General features: G+C 40.3%; 2 protein-coding genes across 3 annotated transcripts; one reads left to right on the forward strand and one right to left on the reverse strand.

The window, feature by feature from the left end:
* Positions 1-1342: 1342 nt before the first annotated feature.
* Positions 1343-13323, reverse strand: kbtbd2 (kelch repeat and BTB (POZ) domain containing 2). 2 transcript variants are annotated; one of them, XM_030123311.1, is made up of 4 exons: positions 13178-13323; positions 9809-10390; positions 6825-6990; positions 1343-5903 (listed from the first exon to the last, which is right to left on the reverse strand). In XM_030123311.1, exons 2-4 carry the CDS (start codon positions 9979-9981, stop codon positions 4338-4340), a joined length of 1905 nt encoding a protein of 634 aa, XP_029979171.1. In that variant the 5' UTR covers positions 9982-10390; positions 13178-13323; the 3' UTR covers positions 1343-4337. The 2 variants fall into 2 exon arrangements, with proteins under 2 accessions (XP_029979171.1, XP_029979172.1); XM_030123312.1 differs by lacking the exon at positions 13178-13323 and adding an exon at positions 10515-10606.
* Positions 13324-13856: 533 nt separating this feature from the next.
* Positions 13857-19217, forward strand: buc (bucky ball). Its single transcript, XM_030123569.1, has 7 exons — positions 13857-13946; positions 14073-14225; positions 15947-17434; positions 17528-17626; positions 18695-18768; positions 18837-18894; positions 19004-19217. The coding sequence occupies exons 1-6, from the start codon at positions 13940-13942 to the stop codon at positions 18846-18848; spliced, it is 1833 nt and encodes a 610-aa protein (XP_029979429.1). The 5' UTR covers positions 13857-13939; the 3' UTR covers positions 18849-18894; positions 19004-19217.
* The last annotated feature ends 1496 nt before the right edge of the window (positions 19218-20713 follow it).

The raw sequence follows: 20713 nt of genomic DNA on the forward strand, positions 1-20713 counted from the left end.
TATTGGAGTATTGCAGCAGATAGTGCAGATGTGGTACTATAGTTTGTTTTTTTATCTAGGAATTTTAAGTACTAGAGTGAGGTTGATCTACACACCTTAACATATTTGTGGTTAAGCTACTATAATTCATTATTTACAGGTATTACTCAATCCTCTCTTGCTGGTCTTCAGTTGGTCCAGAATGTGAGCTAGGTTCCTACATGAACGTAGTTCTCAATTCCACATCACATTTCTCATCTCCCTTCAATGGATTCCAATCAAATACAAAATCTACAAAATGTTATTGATTATATATAAAACCTTACAGTGACTCCAGTGTTTGAAGAGCTTGTGAGACCTTAGTTTAACTACCGTTCACTTTGATTACCTGATACAGCAGTTCAATCCTTTTATAGTCCTATTTGAAACCCAGAGGTGACTGTACTTTTGCAGTTGTGGTTCCAAAACTTTGGAGCCATCTTCCTCTTTTCATCCAATCAGCTGAATCAGGTTTGTGTTTTAAATTGATGCTAAAAATGTACATTTACAGGACTGAGTTTTTAGTGTCACTGTTCTTTGGTGTGATTTATGTTTGGAATTATGTATGTGTGGAAGTGATGTACTCAGGTATGTACAGGGTGTCCCATAAGTCTCCATACATAGGAAAAATAAACGTTTCTTGACATAAACCATTTTTATTTATATAATATGCTCTATATGACTGCCATTTTGTCGGGAACACATTTCAATGCGTGTCTGCTGAAGAACTATAAAGAAGAAATATAAAGAAATACATGTTAGAACCATATGTGTATGGAATGTATTATGTCTCCTATGTATGGAGAGTTATGGGACACCCTGTATTTCTAAAGCACTTTGGAGCTGTTTCTTTTACAAAACACTATATCAATACTATTATTATTATTACATTTTCCAAAAGGTAAATATAGGGCTAGTGAGTGTGAGTTCACTACTTGGTTTAAAGCTTTGTAACTTCAGAGATATGGACACTCAAGCTTAAGATACTACACACACACACTTGACAATACTTCTATGACACCACATGGGGTAAAAATCAACTGTGTTGACAGTTTTTTATAATTTATCACATGGTCTTTTCTTAATCAGGGTATTTTTTGGGGGATATACATACATATCACTATCATACCAGAAGTTATATACCAAACCAAAATATTAATAGGATGCTTTCTAAGGTCACAAAAAAATAGTGTACGACAGTTGCACACAAGTATTTCTGGTATTAAACCCAACCCAAAAAATGTCAAATATTCTCACAAAATAGCAGTAAAAAAACACACCACACACTTCATCAAAAGTAAAGATTCATGGAGTCATTTTTAGGAACGTTTTTTGGTATGTTTTTTAATAAATTAACGTTCATTCAAAATACAGTGCCAAAGGAATATGATGCAGCCAAACATGCTAGTAAAGTTTGTCATGAAGCACCTGTGCTCATGTTTTTTAAGGTAGGAGGAAGACCCCATCCCTCCCCAACCCGCCCTCTCCACTACTGCTAGTGGTTGCTGGGACAATTTCCATAGCAACAGCCTTGGGCCAGCCCTCTCCTCTCACAACCAATCAGCAGCAAGATTCCTCAATATTCACTCAGAAAAATTAAATCTGATAGGAAATGGATATCTACCCACAATCACACTACAGTAATGTCTGATATTAAATTAAAAAAAGACACTAATACAAAATAGACCTGGTTATTTTCCCCACACTAAAACAGTTGTCTTTTAAACATATGAAAAATATATATTTTATTATATATATATTTCAGCAGCTTGGAAATAAAAACATGCATGAGCCTGAACCCTACTGAGAGTGGAGTTGTATTTGCAGAGACCCTGTGGAAAATGAAAACTACCATGGTCATGTGCTGATGGATAGAGACAGAGTGAGGTGTAAACTGCTGGTTGTGTGGAAGACCTGTGTGCAAACAGACGACGACAGGCTGTGGAGGCGCTGAAGTGGAGTTAAAGGTGGAGGACAGAGCGGCGAGGACGGAGAGCTGATGAATGACCGGACCTGCAGTCACCCTCTTTAAACCCTCTCCACCTCTCGCCGTGTTTCCCTGTCAGCCCTCCTACCCACTCCCACCCCCTCCTGAAACCACGGCCCCTGGTCCTCTTATCTGCAGGGCCTTTTGAAGATACTGATGGGTCCCGTTTTAAGAAATCAGTCTTTTGACACGTCACATTCTGCTCCTGCTGGCTTTAAGGTGGCTCTGAACAGCTCCAATGGATTCCAATGTGCATCATCATGACTCATTCTCATTTTCATTTATTTGTCAAGAGAATGTGAGCTTCTTTTTTTTTATGTTCAAACGCACTTTTTACTGAACATCCGTACATTTCTCAGCAGTCAATCAATCATTTCAATACTTCTCTAGACTTTTTAATGACATCAGTAGATTTATAGACAGATCTTTTATCTCAGCCCATAAATTTCACTAGGAAGTTTGTGTTTTTTGTGCAGATATTTCAGCTTTCATTAACCGGTGCTTCAGTTGTTTTTGACACATGGGAGGTGAGTCACAAACCCTGCTAATACTGATGGAAAATTCTAATAATTACTAATAATTTCATCCTGAAGCACCAAAGCTTCACTGACACAGCACAGACAATGAGATTTAGTGAAACACTAACTACCCATCAGTGAATTATTTTATACATTTCTCTACAAAACCTTGATTAGGGCTATTATAATAAACTTTATGTGAAATTATCAAATTCATCAAGCAGGCCGACCTACAATGTGAAAAATATTTAACTGCAACTGTATACTGTTGGCTCACATTTCCACTTATGAGAAAGTTTCAGAAACATATTTTGGCATTCATTCATTACCTGCTGGCTTGATTGTTGTAGAGATGGTTGTGGGCATTATGCTAATAGTTTTACACAATTATTTCCAAGAATTATGGCCTTGTTCACCTCATAGCTCTATTGAGAGGAAGGGTCAACATTTATGGAAGAGATTTAGTTAAAATCAATAATAATTATTTTTTTCATAAATCAACCTCGTTTCCCTTTTTTTTTTTTTACTGAGAATGTGTCGACGATTGGACAAAGTAATGAGATGCAGACTGATAACAAATGAAAGACTCTTATAGAATGACCTTTAATTCTTCAACAGAGCAGAGGGCTCAATGTTTTCATGAAAATGATGTGAACCATATGCTATGGCCTTCACTGTCACCCTATCTCCAGCTAACTCAACATCTGGAAGGTTTGGACCAAAGTGCACAGTACTTTCAATTTCAATCATCTTTTAGAAGAATGGTGTTCATCCCTTCAACAGAGCTCACCAACAGCAGAACCGACACCAAGGAGCACTGAAGCTACTCTGGCGACACCATACCACAGTATATGCTTTAATTTATCACTCATCAGAAAATAGTAAGAATAACTGTCAAATTTTGGTGTTTGTTGGTCACTGGCTTAGCTGTGGTGGAGACAGGTTAGTGATGCTGATGCCAAAACTTCTGGAAAATTCTACTGAATCATAACCACCTTGAAGGACCAAAACTCAGATGATAGGAAGGTTACAGTACAGCTCAGGGGTTGGGAAATGAAAACAATTCTTCTTTTTTTAATAAGCTAATAGCTCAGAGATGAATCATCCAATATTTCATGCCAAAAATCTTTGCACATTTCCACGTGGTGGGAAATTTCAGGCACATATTTAACACGTGTAACGGTCACCTCAAACCTGCCAATGCTTTGTATCTCCATTGGAATCCATTCCAACTGCTGTGAATAAAAGCCACTTAAAGCCACCAAGGACTCAAATGATAGATTTTGTATGAAGTGTTCCTTTAAGAGTGGAGAGAGAAGAGCTAGAGGTGAGTGGGGAAAGAGAGGGAAGCGACAATCTCGGGGGGGTGGGGCTGGGGGATTTTGGTACAGTTGCCATTGTCATTCCAAAAAGTTTTACCAGTTAAGTGCATCATCACCATTATCATCATCGTCACCACCACAAAATCAGTTGATGTTTAGATTATCACATTGTAGAAACAGTATGACAGACTTGTAATAATATCTAACAGATGTCACAAGTGACAAAATAATAAGAAAAAAAGGAACCAAAAACAGAAATTTTCAGATTACTAGTATTTTTGAAGGGCATCTTTTCACTCCAAGCTTGTCTGGGCTCAACTGTTCATCAGCAACAGCTGAAGCTAATGTGAGCCTCAAAGGTCCAGAGATCCCTCCATAACACAGACAACGTCAAAACCCTTTTATTTCTCACAGAACTCACCTGCCCCCCTCATGTTTATCCCTCAGCATTACAGTTTCCTGATTCAGTCAGCGAGGTAGGGCTGGGGGAGGTTATGAACTGTACTGAGGAAGGGACACCAGCTCCCCATCTACCTCAAACTCCTCAGCTCCATCAGGGGAGAAGAGGTAGGTTGGAGGTTTCCACGGGGACTCCTCCAGGCAAGAGGGGTAAAGCTTCCCTACTGCACAACGGAAGTCCTTGCCCAGATCCCAGAGCACACGTTCGGACACAGGTTGTCGTAGGAACCAACGATCGAGCTCCATGTCATACTGATAGATTGCGTACTTGGCACGCTCATTCATGTGGGTTTCACGCATGAAAATGCACAATGAGTTGAGCAGCACCACTGCTCGCACACATGGGTCCGAATACCGCTTGGCAGGGATATTGGCAGCCAGGCGCCACTCATTCTTATTGACATCATAAATCTCAACGGTGACAGAAGAGCCATCAATGGTGCTTGTAGGCAAGCGGATGCCAGAGTTGCTGACTACATGGAGGCCACCGATATAGAAAATGAGGTCACCAAAGGCAGCTGCAGAAGCGAAACAGCGGCTGGTCTTGCGCATGGCCATTTCTACCCAGGTGTCGGCTCGGGGGAAGTAGCAGTACATCAGGTCATGCGTCATCACGTAGATGCAGTCGTGCGCTACAACAGAGGTGCTCCAGTTCCAGGCAAAGGGCAGAGGGCTCATCATACTCCACTCATCCTTCTCGCAGTCATAACGTTCAACTGTGCGCTTGTTCAGCTCTCCTCCAACGTTATCACCTCCGATTGCATAGATGTAACCCTCACAGTAGACCAACGAGGGCTTGATCCGGGCACACAACATGGGGGTTTTGGGAACCCAGGCGTTTTGCTGGGCATCAAACCAGAAGAAGCTGTTGACTGAGTGGAAGACTGCTTGTAACTTGCCACTCTTGCCATGGTTAGTGATGGAGTTATTGAGAGGGATCTGCCCACCAGCGATGAATACATCGTTGTCTGGGGTGACAAGGGTTCCCACCTTCTGCAGGTCGCCTGGGGGGTTGCTGAGCTTATAGACTTTCTCTGCCTGTGGACTGTAGCACACTACTGTGGTAGGTGAGGACCCAGACATTACGTAACACTCACCGTGTGTCTCTGACAAGGCCTCCATAAAGATAAGCATTTCCTCCTTGGTCATGCCTAACCTTGGTTTGAAGAACTTGGGCATGGACTTGTACAGGCCCTGTACCACCACAGACTTGTCATTGGGTGGCAGGCCTTGAAACCATGCACGCTGCGTTACCTCTGACAATGCGTCAATGCGGATCTGACTGAGCACGGAGGACAGATGCTGGGAACGTGCCTCCATGTTGTATTCCAACCACAACATGGCTGCTTCTCTCACCGTCTCTTCTTTCTCCACGTTGAGGTTGTCGCTGCTCAGGACATCTATCAACAGCTCATGGGAGAGCTGAAGGAAGGCCTCCTGTCGATACACCATGGGGAACTTGTGCTCCACCATACGCTTGGCGCTTTGCTTGAGCTCACTGCAACTGAACAGGTCACCGATGCTCAGCATGCGGACACAGTTCTCAGCATTAATCTTTTTCACCAGATAGTCTCGACATTGCAACAAGACGTCCTCCACCTTAACAGAACAGAGAACAGAAGGAGACCACAGTCAATAACGTGACAAACATATTTCTCAATTTAGTTGAATTTGATATAAACAAATTTAACTCAAGATGCTTCATGTTCTGTGTAAATAATTTCATACCAATCACAGTGGCTTCCCAGTTCGTGTCATGGATTTTTTTTGGGGAAAAAAATGTCTTGGAAACTTCTATTAAGTTCACCACAAGTTACTCCAATCTTTTTCAACCCTGAAACTAAATTTAATTAGTGGTGTGTATATTCTGAACCACACCAACTGCTTAATTTGTTGGTGGATTTAACTAAACATCAAATGGTTTTTGCTGAAATCACATTTTTAAACTAATTATTTGTTAACACCATCTGTGCAATGTTGTTACAGTTCAGATTTTCTTAAATATAGCTTCGGAAGTGAAAACCCACATTCTGACTATATTTTCCAATGAAGGACTATATTAATTCCACTGGTATGTTCTTAATGACAGTGTTGATGTTCATCATTGATATACAAAATTGTGAATATGCAACATTATGCCTTCAATACTTGTAACAGTGGAATGTTCAGTAGAAATGTGTTTTTCACATGAATATTTTCGAGAAAATCCATGATATGAACTGATAGGCCTGGGTACATTGGTTGGAAACACTCATGAGCAAATTGTTTGCAGAGGCAATCAGGCTCAAGTATTTTGGTTCCTCATAAAGATCTTTAAGGAACATAGGAACATGTTTTATTTAATAAGACTGGGTGCTGTAGTTATAGAGAGCATTAGAAAAACATGGGAATTTGTTGGGAACCATTTCTAGTTATGATTAATGGTACAGTCCATGTGATTTGTTGACTAAAGCCACAGAATATAACCAAAATATAAGCAGTACTGTACTAGTTTTGTGTCATTTACACTTTAATTCTAACCTGTAGGAAGCAAGCAGTCTCGTAGAGTGGCTCCACGGTGCTGTCGCTAATGGCCAGGTTGCCTGTGTAGGCGTAGGAGATGATGATCTGCAGGGTTGCCGGGTCCACATTCCTCAGGTGGACGTGGGTCTGTTTGCTCTCACTGAGGCCACTCATGAACATCGCCCTGCAACAAGATGGACAATCATCAGTCAAAAAAGACATTAAAGAGTAAGGAAGTGAACAACAAAACCCTAAAGATGAGTCCTTGAAGACAAAAGCCATCTGATGTTCTGCCACTTTGTTGTTTCTGGATATATGTGGAGTGGACTTGCAGTTTGTTCCTGTCTTCTTCAACCTGTATAGCCAATATGCACACTTCGATATTAATTGCAAGTTATATCATCAAGATACTGAGAGATGATAGGGCATATTACAACTTTTCCTCATAAGGTCTACTCGTACTGAAGTGGTGCATCACTTCATAGACATTTTAAAGCAGGGCGATAGAGCTCAAAACCTGCACACAAACTTCGCCTGAAACCAAATTAAGATATTTATCCCCAGTGACAGATGCTGTATTTGCCCAAAGCTAATGCCTGTACTCACTTTGAAAGTCAAGCTCCCATAATATTTTCTTTGAATACCAGAAATACAGTATTAAGACCTACAAGGGCTTTTCTTGGACAGGACAAGCAAACCAATAGGGCTGACTATTAAAACTAAACAAATACACCTCATACAAATTCAATGAGTTTTTTCCCCACTCTGCAATTATTAGGGATCAGTATTTCCAAATCTAATGCACAAGTAATAGCAATAAACCAATGAAGCCAGACGTAGTCTTTAGTGGGTGGTACACCTCCAAATTCAGTCCTGCTCACTGCTTTACCATCCCAACTTTTCCCTTTAAATAAACAGAGCCTCCTAATGACAGCTGGCCACTTGCCAAACTGGCTGGAAAAACAGACACAGTTACCAACCAGAGCTGGGGTACCTGCAACTGTTTATTTCCCACTGTGGTCATGTAGTCTAAAAAACACATCCAAATTAGAAATCTGATCTCGAGTTACAGAACTGACATAATGCAACAGCAAATATCTGATCTGTTACCCTTTCTTAATGTTATTTTTCTTCTTAAAACCAAATAGGAGACTAAGGTTTAACTATGGAAAAAAAATGTCATCTTTGTTTTGTCAAAATTCAGACATCTCACCTCACATTTATGATGCCATCATTTATAATATTTGCATTTCTGCTTGAAGAAGACTAGGAAACATAAATAGTTGTTGGAAACTCTGATCAATTTACTGCAGTTTTATTACAATAAAAGTGTAAAAAGAGCTCAACCTACCGCTGAAATTAACATACAAGCCTACTACAGTTGCATTCTCTGTCTCAAAAAGCAGAAATGACCTGGTTATTTGGACCAGATGCCTATTACTGCTGCTAGTGACTGGAAACTTGAATTTGGTGAACACAGATTAACTTGTCAACAGACCCAACTTTCTCTGATAGAAATACCACAAAATGACAGTCAGCATCTGGTCAGTGGGCTAACTGTGCTCAGTTTAGCTCCAGCTGGGCCTCGGCAGGCCGCCTACATTTCCACGTTGACATTCATCAGCTTTCTGTGTGAGTCACAGCCTCTTTAACCTTTTTCATTACACTGATTTCTCATATCTCATATTTAAAAATTACTAAATCCTATTTCTCTGGCTTTTGGACAATGAATCAGGCAAAAAAGATAGGATGAAGTGCTCTGGGAAAACATAACACACACTTTACTCTATTTTCTGATACACTGACAACAAAATATTTGAATCAAAGAAATCAATAATAGAAAAATCATTTCTGTGCAGCCCTCTAAACAAACTACAGATGCTTTGCTGGGGAAAATTTATGGATGGCAAAACTGTTAATCTGAGAAAAGAGACCACAGTTTATTCAGGGGTTTGGGGTGTGTGTGTCTGTGTTGTGCTCACAGCAGGGGCTAAACCTGCCAGGCTGTATTACGCAACCCTGCAGGCATAACCCTGCACCCCCCTCCCTCTTTTTCCTGTCTTTCTTCCCTTTTCTCTGCATCTCTCACCAAGACCTACGTGACCAGACTTTCCCCAACAAACACAAGCTCTCTCCAGACTCCTGTGGTCCCCTTTCCCCTGAAGCGAGAGAAGCTGGAAGCAGAGGAAACAAGCAGAGAAAGAGTAGGAAGGAGTTGCAGTTAAGAGGAAGCACTGCGACACCTCTGAACCCTGGAGGGGAAATGCTTTGCATGTTCGCACCAGATAACAAGCGTGTGGGAAACAGTGGGGAAGATTGAGGAGAAGAGGGTGTGTGAGACAGGCATTAAGTTGTCAGGACCTTTTCATGGAGCGCATGTGCGGTGAAAGAGGAAGGGGGGGAACAGAGAGGTACATGGTATGTTCAAATGCTGTATGAGCTCCTGTCATGTGCAGATGGACTCTTCCCAGAGCCAAGGCTGCTGCTTTTTCATTTTCTCTGCAGTGCACATGCTTTATTATGCAATGTTAAACGTACAAATGAGGCCTCCAAAGAGCCTTGAGAGATATATATACACACATCTGTAGAACTACATGTTAGAGGTCGCTTCATTTGTTCCATATAAAAATACTGTCCGTCAAACACAGAATAACTGTTATAGCTTTCACAGAAACACCATCCCCTTGTTTTCCATCCTCGTGTATAGAGTGGGTGACACTTGCTCTACTATGTGGTGCATTATTTATTGTAACTGTAGGAGGTGAGCACTTACAGACATAACAAGTACGCTACATAATAACAGCATACCAGCCCTCATCACAATCAGACAGAGGGGAGTAATTGCTGTCTTTAAACACAAAAAGCCACCACGTATGGTGCATTATTTATTGAAACGGTACACCACACAAAGAACAGCCCCAATCAGCCTGAAGTCACCTATTTTGCGTCTTTAAAAACATTAAAACTTGCAGCAGTGGTCTGAAATGTTGTGGAAGACTCACCTGAAATAGGAGCTACATGTGGCCAGGACCATCTTGTGACATGGGAACTCAGTGTCCTCCACCAGCAGCACAACGTCAGTCAGTAATTTTTGTTCATAAAAAAACTTGAGCTGCTCCAGCAGGGAGACAGCGTAGTCCGTATTGACCGGCCTGCGCTCACCGAGATCCGACATGGTTGCATCCCATGAATCGCGCCCCAGTTTTGAAAAGTCACACGGCCGGCAGAACCGGGCTCAATCAAACCAGAAGAAAAAAAATTCAAAGATAACACTGAAGAAGGATCAAGAGAATGGTCACAGCTCTTCAACACCTCCACTGACTCAAGTGGAGGTGTCTAACTCCTTTATAGAAATATTTCTGCTGCTTCTTCTGCTAGTGATGAGCTGAAAGATGAGACGAGAAGGTTTTGGCGCTGTAGTGTCCGAATGTTACAGTCTAGAGGATGGTGTCCTCGATGAGGAAGGGGCTGTTTCCCCTCGTGGATCTACACTGATGTGACGTCTGAGGTCATGCAATGAGGCACAGGGAACCAGAGGAGGTAGAGGGAGAGCACCACGACTGTCGCAACACTGCAACATCAGTCTGGAAAACACAAGACAGAAGAGACAAAAAGAGCAGTGAGCCCAGCATGCATGAAAGAAAAAACAACTTCAATAATAAAATAAATAATATTTTGTCTTGTCAGACATGCTATAGTCCAGCACACCTTCTTTAAATGAAAAAATTGCTCTTTCAGAAATCTTGTCACCTGCTGTCATGTCTTTCACCCCTTCCTTCCAGAAATTGCCAGTCAGGCAGAACAGTCTGATAGGAAGTGGGGAGCATGCAATTTTTATTGTAAAAGGGATATAATGCTGTAAATATTTGACTTAAATACAATAAAAACAAACAAAAGGTGCACAGATAATTAATTCATACTCTAACGTACATACACTTTACACTACACTAAAACAGTTACACCCATCATAGTCTACTAACACCAGGGCTGCAGTTCCCAAAAGCGTCTTAAGGCTAAGATCATCTTAGTCCATTTTAAAGTCTGTGGGCTACTATCATTTTAAGGTGCTTTTAAGAAACATGACCCAATTCTTCTAAAGTACAGTATATCCTTTGAATAACACAGACAGCTCTACAGGGGTTGGACAAAATAATGGAAACACCTTCACCTCAAGATGATAATGGCCCAATCCATACAGCTAGAACTGTTAAAGAATGGCATGAGGAACATTCTAATGAAGTTGAGCATCTCGTATGGCTGGCACAGTCCCCAGACCTCAACATTATTGAGCATTTATGGTCAGTTTTAGAGATTCAAGTAAGATGTCGATTTCCACCACCATCGTCTCTAAAAGAGTTGGAGGGTATTCTAACTGAAGAATGGCTTAAAATTCCTTTGGAAACAATTCACAAGTTGTATGAATCAATACCTTGGAGAATTGAGGCTGTAATTGCCGCAAAAGGCGGACCTACAACATATTAAATTATATTTTGTTGATTTTTTAAGGTGTTTCCATTATTTTGTCCAACCCCTGTATGTGCTCACCCAAAAGTCAATTTGACATCCTTTAATACACATTTCTAAAGTGTAAACTTTATACATAAAATGATTAAGCAGTCAATGCAATAATTAAAATGATTATCTAATTGATAACAATCAGCTGATATTTTGATATTCAATTAATTATTTCAAATATTTTCTCTAATTTGCTGAGTTTTCTGTCATTCCTTGAGTTTTTGAATGTTTGTTACCTACTAGAGGTCTCTGAAACACTTCTCACAGTTTTTAACCTTTCATACAGCAAATCACGAATAGAGAAAATAATCTGTTAATTACTACACAACAAAAATTATCAGTAACTGCCACCCTTCCGCAATTATGCATATTTTAACTGCCAGTTAGAGAATAAGGTACATACTGTCCTGTTTGTATGGCAAACACTCAGACTATTGGCATTATTCGTGTATTCAGTCATGGTTGATGAAATGTAATCAGTTAAAAACTTAAAAATGACAACAGCGGAGTTTAACACAAAACCAAAGAAAAACAGAACAAGCTTTTGGATCCAAGTCTTGGACTCCAAAACATCTTACATGACTTTGTGTTTTCTGGCAGGTTACCATGAGACAGACAGAGCCATTGAGACACTTTCACCATCAAAACCTTCTTTGGCATCAACGCAGATTACATCCAGACAAATGACACTGGATTGTTTTCATAAAAACCATGTGAGAATAAACGGCATATTTGAAGATAACAATATCATTAAGTCACACGATCCAGTAAGTGAATTTTTCAACCATCTTGAAACAACACTGAAAAAGACCAGCTCGATACTGGCAACCTTTTATAACCTTATGCCTCAGATCTAGTATCACTTTTTTCTGAACACAGGGTCTGCAGCAGCTGCCAACATCAGGTTCGGAATATTTTCAACTTCTGCGATGTCAAACGTGTAGCCAGCTAGCGTTTTAGCATGGTCAAGCTAATATTAGATTTCAACTGAGTCAGAACCGACATCACCACACACAGGGACGTGACAGATAAAATATGATTTGCCACGTATTTAACTTGCATGATATTTCATTAAAGTTATCTTGTAACCATATAAGGATGCGAAGCAACAATACGTGCATCGGCAGCAGGCTTGCACCATCGGTCGTTAGGCCATCAACATACATCATGCTTAGATAATTGGCAGACCACCTTCCTTTTAGGAGCATGTTTACGTTAGAAAGCCTGATAACTACCTAGTTAAATGAATACTTTATGATAATAAAGGATGGCATCTTTAGAGCGCATCGTTTACATTTTGTCTGATGCTGATTAGCCAAGTTAGCATGTTCTCACTGCTCCACTTGACCAAAACAAACCGTGGTTATTGTTAAATACACCGTCGCCTGTTGCTATACACACTAGACTAACCTTTACATCATCACCTGTGGAGATCAGTTTTAACTGGAGCGACAACCATCGTCTTTGATCAATGACCAATACACCTGATCGGCTAGCTTGATGTAATATTATACAGCTAGCTCGAGTGCAGCGACACTCGCGGTAACTTAGCAACTTTAGCTCCACATAGTTCGGGGGTACCGTAACTTTTAGCACCAGGATTAGATGCTAGCGTCCTATTAAAAAGTGAGGATCAGTTGTGAAATTGTTCCACAGAGGACAAGACAGATATTAACCCGAGCATCCACGAAATTATTGAACGATCATGCTGCTAACACACACGGCTAAGCTAACTGCTAAAGAGCTAAATAAACGTAAGCTAGCTACCTGGGTGAGCCACTTTCCAAGTTAACCACTTTAACAACCAGCCGTTTAACTTGTCCTAGAGTACGTGTAGACAAGGCCTGCGAACTCACCCGACACGGAAACCTTGCCGGCAAGCAGAAAGTGCCAAGTAAGGTCCACCAGCCGAAATTAGAATTTAAACAGTTACGTAGGAGAGCTGAGCAGCGGACAACCTTTCAGCGCATCTAAGCGCCTGAAAGACCAGAGGCCAAATGAGGATACTGCGCATGCGCCTACACTGAGCAGCCTTCAGAGAGGAATACTGACCTCTGCTGGTCAGAAAGGGACACAACAACAAACTGCACAGAAATGATGCGTTATGTCACCCTCTGTTCATGTTACTTCCACTCGGTGTTTAATGTTAATAGATACTCCATATATAGTAGAGTATATTTATAACGTAGCTATAAAACACTGTGAGTTATCCTGCAGAAATAAATTATGTCAGAAAGAGTCCGAGAAATTGCATTTATTTGTTCATATAGTCATAAAACAAATAATTTTTTGCTCAGCTAAAAAAATTGCGATTTAGATATACACTTTCTTTTCATGACCGGATGCTTTTCTCCGTTGAGTTTCGTGGTGATGCTGAGGCCGGTGCCCGTCTTTCTGGGTGCACGTGAAGGCCGCAGAGCAGACATGCAGCAGGTGATTCCTATTTGACTGATGAGAGACCAGCTCGAGGCTTTTGTTAGTGAGACGTCCCATGGACCCCGAAGTGAAGCGTTTCTACTGTTGTTTATCGGGAAACTGACTGTAAAAGTTCAATTTCAGTAGCTGGAGGTTGATTTGTAGTGTTTTATTTCTGTCTGACTGAGAAAGCACCTGAAAAAATGGAAGGTAAAGCTTTCCTTTTAAATCTTGTTTTCATAAAATTCTGCATTGAAGCCCTTGAATCAAATGGAGTTGTGTTAGTGCTTTAAAACAGTATTTGCAAACTTAATTTTTACATTGATGTTCCTACAGATGGAGGCAAACAACCACATTCATTTGGCAACGGCCAGCAGAGAACTCATCACCACAGACCTTTTTTCTACGTCCAGCCTCCATCTCAACCTTATTATCTGTACCAGCATTGGCAGATGAACAACCCCTACAGTCACTATGGTTTACCTGGAGGTAAAATATCAAAAGATTTAATACAACTTTGCAACTGCATTTGAAACCGTAAAACACTATCAGCATAATGTAAAGCATGAAAAGTAAAAGCTGACATTGTCAATTTAATGGTTCTTGTCAGTGTTTTACCACTATAGAGGTTTTTGGATAATATCATAGCATATTGTTTAAGATAATCACAAGTTTGTAGCATCACTGTCCTGTGAGAACCAGATGTTTCTTTACAAAAATTAAAAAAAAAAAAAAAATCAACATGTCATGTGCTTGGAAGTATGCAAACAAATCAAACATCTTTCCTCTACAATGTACATCAACAAAAGTGAGCGTGAACTAATGCTGTGTTGCATTGTTTACCCTAGATCGGGGTGTCAAACTCATATTAGTTCAGGGGCCACATACAGCCCAAAATGACCTGAAGTGGGCCGGATCATTAAAATAATAACATAGCAATATATAAATAACATCATTGCATGTCTAAATTCTATGTTTTAGAGTGGAAAAAAAGTAAAATTATCAAAATGTTTACATCTACAAATTATCCTTTAAAAAAAGACAAAAACATGAACAGCCATGAACAAAATGAAATTTATTAAGGAAAAAAAAAAAGTGAAATTTTAACAATTTATGCCATTATTTGGCCTCAGCTTCTCATTTTCACATGTTCATTACAACTTATAGATTACAGTGGCTCTACAAATACGCAAAACGTATAAGAGCAGGCAGAATATTAGTGCAATTACACTTAATTCTCTTAAGACACTTCAGATTGTTCATATTAGTTCAGGTTATTCACATTTTTTGTAAAAGGCTAGTCTGTAAATGTAAACATTTTTGTGTAATTTTACTTTTTTACAATAAAAAAAGGAGAAAAATTTGTGGTTTTCATTATTTATAGGTTATTATGATAGTGTTTTACTGGTCTGATCCACTTTAGATCGAATTGACCTAAAATGATTTTAACATCCTTGATTGCGAATTTCTTCAGCGTAAGTTTTGTATTTCACTAATTCATCCCGCAGGCCGGATTGGACCCTTTGGCGGGCTGCTTTTGGCCCCCGGGCCACATGTTTGACACACCTGCCCTAGATCATTTACAGTTTAACAGTTAATAGTTTATTTGACTTGGGTCTAATATTCAGTTGAAAATAACAAATCCAAGCATGCATAGTGGTAAGTTAATCGTTTGTTATTTCCACACCAGGGAAGTTTTTATCTTCTGTGTCTCAGAAGAGTTAAATAACTTTCTGTCTGATCAAAATGAGTGACATGTTGGGGGTAGGAATTTATGTTAAGAGGGACAGCAAAAATATGCACACCGTTTGACACATCCATGTTATGCTGTTGAAAATCCATACATAAAATTATTTAAAAAATAAATAAGTGATGCAAATCAATCCAATCAATCAAATTTATTTATATAACTTCACATCATTACAAAAGTTCTCACATCATAATGACAAATTATAACATTTGGTTTCCACATCAGCCATTCATTAATAACAGTGATATCAGTATTTATTCATTTATTTACTTGGTAGTAAATAAATTATGATAGTTTAAAAGAAACTATTTTCTAAACAGGTTTTTTGTGGAGTCTAAAAATAATAATTGAAATCCAGCAAGAAGAAAAATGCAGTCAATAAACAATTGAGCTGCCTTACACATTCAAAATGTGTTTTTTTTGTTTTTAAATGAAGTTTCCCCTACTTTTTCTTTTCTAGGTTTTAACTTTGGCCGTCCCTGCTTGCACCCTTACCAGTACATGCAATATCCTGGGTTTGTTTTCCCTCATGCTCCCATATATCCAGTGGATTATAGGCGGATGTTTGAACCCCGCTTCCCCTCACCACACTGGAATGACATGCCTCGCCAACAGCATCCCTCGCAGCCTCCTGGGCAGCGGGAAACGGCCTGTTCAGAGGTTCAAACGGACCCCAGCGACGCCATAACCAAGCTCATTGAATGTCTGGATAAAATGCAGGCGAGTGACCTGCAGGGTGTAGATAGAGAGCTGGACTCAGGCGTCGCTTCGCAGTCCTCGGGCATGTTTTCACCAGGAGAGGAGAAGAAGGGTGAAGAGCAGGCTGCTGCTCTCATCCTGCCTTCAGCACCTGATGACAGCTGTTTGGAGCCCTCAGCAGTGACCTTCAGAGCCTCCACAACAGCAGTTTATGACGGCGACTCCAGCCACAGGAGCTTAGATGTTTTAAGCCCTCCAGAGTGCTGGTCAGGAGAAATGGAGGAAATGGAGGAGGAGTTGCCACTTGATAGCTCCTCTGTCCATGAGGAGGGTCCAAATGTAGAGCAGTCAGCAGCAGATGAACACCTTCTCCCTCTTGAGAAAGGAGAAGTCGCTAATATCCAGTCAGATATCGTAGTGACTGATCAAAGTTCTCACAAATGTGATGCTGATGAGCTGCTGAAGAGGAGAATAGATCCCACCCTTCCATCAGTGACACTCCCCTCTTCCCCTGTAACAGAAAGTGGTGATAAAGTCTCAAAACCAGAACACCGGGAAGCATCGTCCCATAACATAAAACCTGATCCAAGCTACCAGATTCTGAAGCTGCCTTTTGAGAGTGTTTTGGCACCTGGAGCTGCTGGAATGAACCGCCTTTCCTCTTCCTCTCCTTACTACTATAACTACCTGTCCATGCCGACGACCCATGAGCGGATGAGCGTGCTCAGTCCATCTTTGGATGAGTTGTCCTCAAAAGATGAAATGTTCTCCACAGATCTGGAGGATATGGATCTCTTCCCTAAGCATGTGTATGCAGGACGAAGGCTCACAGAAGTTGTCGATGAACCCCCTCCAGCTGCTGAGGAAAGAGAGGAAGACTGGGCGATTGGTTCAAGGAGGTTCATGTGTGCCTGCTGTGGGAAAAGTCTGCCAAAAGGAACAGGAAGGAGCAAAATCCAGAGCTCTAAAGTGTATGTGGATGAAGGTGGAGACTCTGAAGAGGAGGGCGGGTATGGCAGAGGGTGTGAGCAGGCGATTAAAGTGGTGGTGAGGAAGCATAATGCACCCAGAAAGACTCACTCTTTCCCTTTGAGACATGCTGCAAAGCCTTGGCATAAAAGAAGCCAGCACAAGGATTCAGCAGATCAGGTTGAGCAAGAGAAAGGTCATGATCTTTGTAAGCAGGACCCAGTTGATATGGAGGTTGGAGAAGTGACTGGCAGCGAACTGCAATGCAGACCATGTCAGGGTAAGCATATGCGTTCTGACACTAATGACATGCATAGTGCATGCATATAAGCAATTTTAGAAATACACACTGAATGTGTTGATATGCTCACAGACAGACTCTGCAGAGATGAAGTGATTGCAGCAGACCAAGGCAGGTGGGGAGACGGGGGTCCGATTCCCAGGAGGAGACCATCTCCTTTGAAGAGACAAGGTGTGCAGAGTTTTTCAAAAATGTGCTCTCTGAATCTCAACACTTAGGCTGCGTTCACACTGCAGTGTTAATGCTCAATTTGGATTTTTTTTTTCGTTGTGAGTGATTGTTCATATAATTTAAATGCCACTACCATCATCCTCATGTGATCAGTCTATGGTCCTGAATATATAGATGTCACATGCAGCTCACTGTATGTACAGAAATAAATGTGGGTTTTGTAAATGTGGCATGACTATTCAGACTGTCACATTGCAACACATAAGATATGTATCTGATTTAAGACCACATATCCTCCTGAGACCCAGGAAAGGAAAAGTTTTGGCTTTTCTACATTAAATAAATGTCTGGATTAGAAATGGCATGATGCAACAGTTTTTCAGATAGATTTTTTTTTTTTTTTAAATTTATGGAATGTCCTTTGCAGCGGAAAGTGTTTTTTTTTTGTTTGTTTGTTTTAAATAAAGCAGTGAAACTCTAGTCACCTACAGAGGATAAAAATGCATTGTTGGGTCTCAGGAGGATATGAAAGTGGTTTGGGTTTAATTTGACAAAGTCAGATTTGTGCTCTTTATACTGTCAAAATGTCAGATACAAGAAGAGGGTTGGCTCGCATATGGGCAAAGAAGTCAGGTTTGGACTGTAGTGTGAACGTAGCCTTGGTTAGCACTGTGCCAGTGGTGGCACCATTTACTACCATTCTGAACAAATAGAAAAACACTCTGGATTGTTTGGCTGGTTTGCGTTCCTTTAAACTCATCTAGTGTGGGATGTGACAACAGTGCCTCTGCAAAGAAGTGCTGAGGAAAAGGGTTTGGTGGAGCATTTTCACATGGAAAGTGAGAAAACGTATCAAAATTACTAAATTCTGTCCAAAGATGGATGCATCTCTTGTCAAAACTAGTCATTTTCAGCACACAGAGGTAACTCAGAGGTGGATGTTCTTTCATGTAACAAGGGGAACTTGGAAAGTGGTGACGTATATGGGGAAGGGAGGAAAATGATTTCAGCAGTCTATATTGTGAATCAGTTTAAGGTGTGTGAGCGTTATTTGTGACTCCACACCAGGTGCATTTAGGAATGTGCTGTACCACTGGCAGAGAGAGGATGATGACGAGCCATCTCACTACACTGGGAGAGAGGTTAGTATTCTGTATTTTATCCTCAAGTATCTATTTTAATCTGAATTTAATTTCTTCTTATTCGTCAGGCTCAACAATGAGACAACCGCCATGCTGAAATCCCCAGACTGAGTTGCGTGTTGAACTGTAGGTGAATCCATAAATAACACTTGAATTCTTCACAAGTCTCAGGACATGTCTTACTTCTATTGAAGAAAATAAACAATATTGTAAAATGTAATTTTTGCTTTTGCAGGTTCCCCAAAGGCAAAAATGTTCCAGGATATGTTAGAGTATTAATAGCACCAGGTGAAATCCACTGCACATGAAGCCTCTTTTTGTTTAATAAAATTAAAAAAAAAAAAGTATAAATTGTCTGCAGTGACCCTGCCTTACACGATTCTTTATCAATTAATTTCACAAAATGGAAAATGAAAGGGTTGACAGGTTGTGTTGCAGATGGTGTGCCACTGTTTGGGGCCAGTTGAATAAAATATTGTTGAATGTTTAAACTGCATTGTCTTTTATGTGATTTTGTTACAGTGCTGGGAGGTGTAGAGTAAAACTCATGATCATCCATACATAATGGAATTATAACATTATGACCACTCACGGGTAAAGTGGTGTTTTTATCTTATTACAATGGAACCTGTTGCTTGTTCAGATGCTTTTCCCTTGTGATCCGTTTAATGTTTTCATGTTTTGTGTAAAGCATGCTGACATGCCTTCTTGATAAGAACTAAAAACCTGCCTTGTTCTGCCACAGAAAATTCCTTTCCATCAAATCAGTGGTGGAGTCAACAAACGACCTCAGAGCTTTCGTGTTTCATAAAGCTGCTTGTAGTGTTGCCTTTAGCTATCAAAGAAAACCTCCTCTCACCTCTTAATTGGCTCTTCAGGGTTAAACCTACATCTCAGAGGAGGATGTGTGTTTTGCATTTCAAAGTATTGTGCGACCCTTAAGAAAAAGACCCTGAAACTGCAGGAAATTGAGGGAACTGAATTGGAAAAATTAAATGTATGTTTTAAGAAATTGTCCTCCTAGGGTTACTTAATGGATGGGCATAATAAAGAGCAGACAAAGGTTTTAGAAAATGACATTTTCCCAGAGAAATAAGGAGGATGCTGAATAATTTTCTGTGAGCGTATGCAGAAATGCACTGAAAACCAAGGAGCGGTGGGAGGATATTTAATGGAACAACCTGTGGGAGTTTGACCAGTTCAACTCATTCAAATGAACTTTATTAATCCCAAGGAGGAAATTCACATGTCCTTCAGCTCTACAAAAAGAAAGAAAATGGTTTATTTTCAGCTGAGTCTCCAGTCTTTCTGCCATTGACTAAGGTGTTACACACACGGATACAGTAGGGATGAAGAGGATGACCTGGACGGACCAAGATGTCCCCGGCTATGTGCATGTCTCCGCCTCAGTCCCCAGTGACTCCACCTCCATTTCAACCTCAGCTTGTCCAAGGGTTTTGCAGCACATGACAGCAACTGATAAAAGGTGCAGCATCTTAGTAAGACCATTTACATACACAAAGGCAATTCAATGTGCTTCATATGAATAGAAGGTACATCCAAAGGGGAAAATAAAAAGAAATTGCTTAAACAATGATAAAAACATTAAATATAATTGGAAGAGAGGATCTGACCCTCCTCTGTGTTTCCATTTGTCCATTTGAGTATTAAACCCCCAAATACCTCAGCCACCTCTAAAATGTTTAATAAATTTAGAGCCACTAAACATATCAATGCATTTACATAATTCAGGGAAAAAGTAAGGTTCTCCACTTTACATGGTCATCAGATATGTCCCATTTGGATGTTCAGAGGCTCCATATTGAACATGGAAAAACCATCATCTTCTGCAACATTGACTGACAAATGACAGTGGTTGCAGATGTTGGTTTTTATGCTCTGTTAGTGATATATTTGGCTGAAAACATCAGGCAAATACCTGATT

This window comes from Sphaeramia orbicularis, chromosome 20 (genome assembly GCF_902148855.1).
Source record: "Sphaeramia orbicularis chromosome 20, fSphaOr1.1, whole genome shotgun sequence".
Classification (NCBI taxonomy): Eukaryota; Metazoa; Chordata; class Actinopteri; order Kurtiformes; family Apogonidae; genus Sphaeramia; species Sphaeramia orbicularis.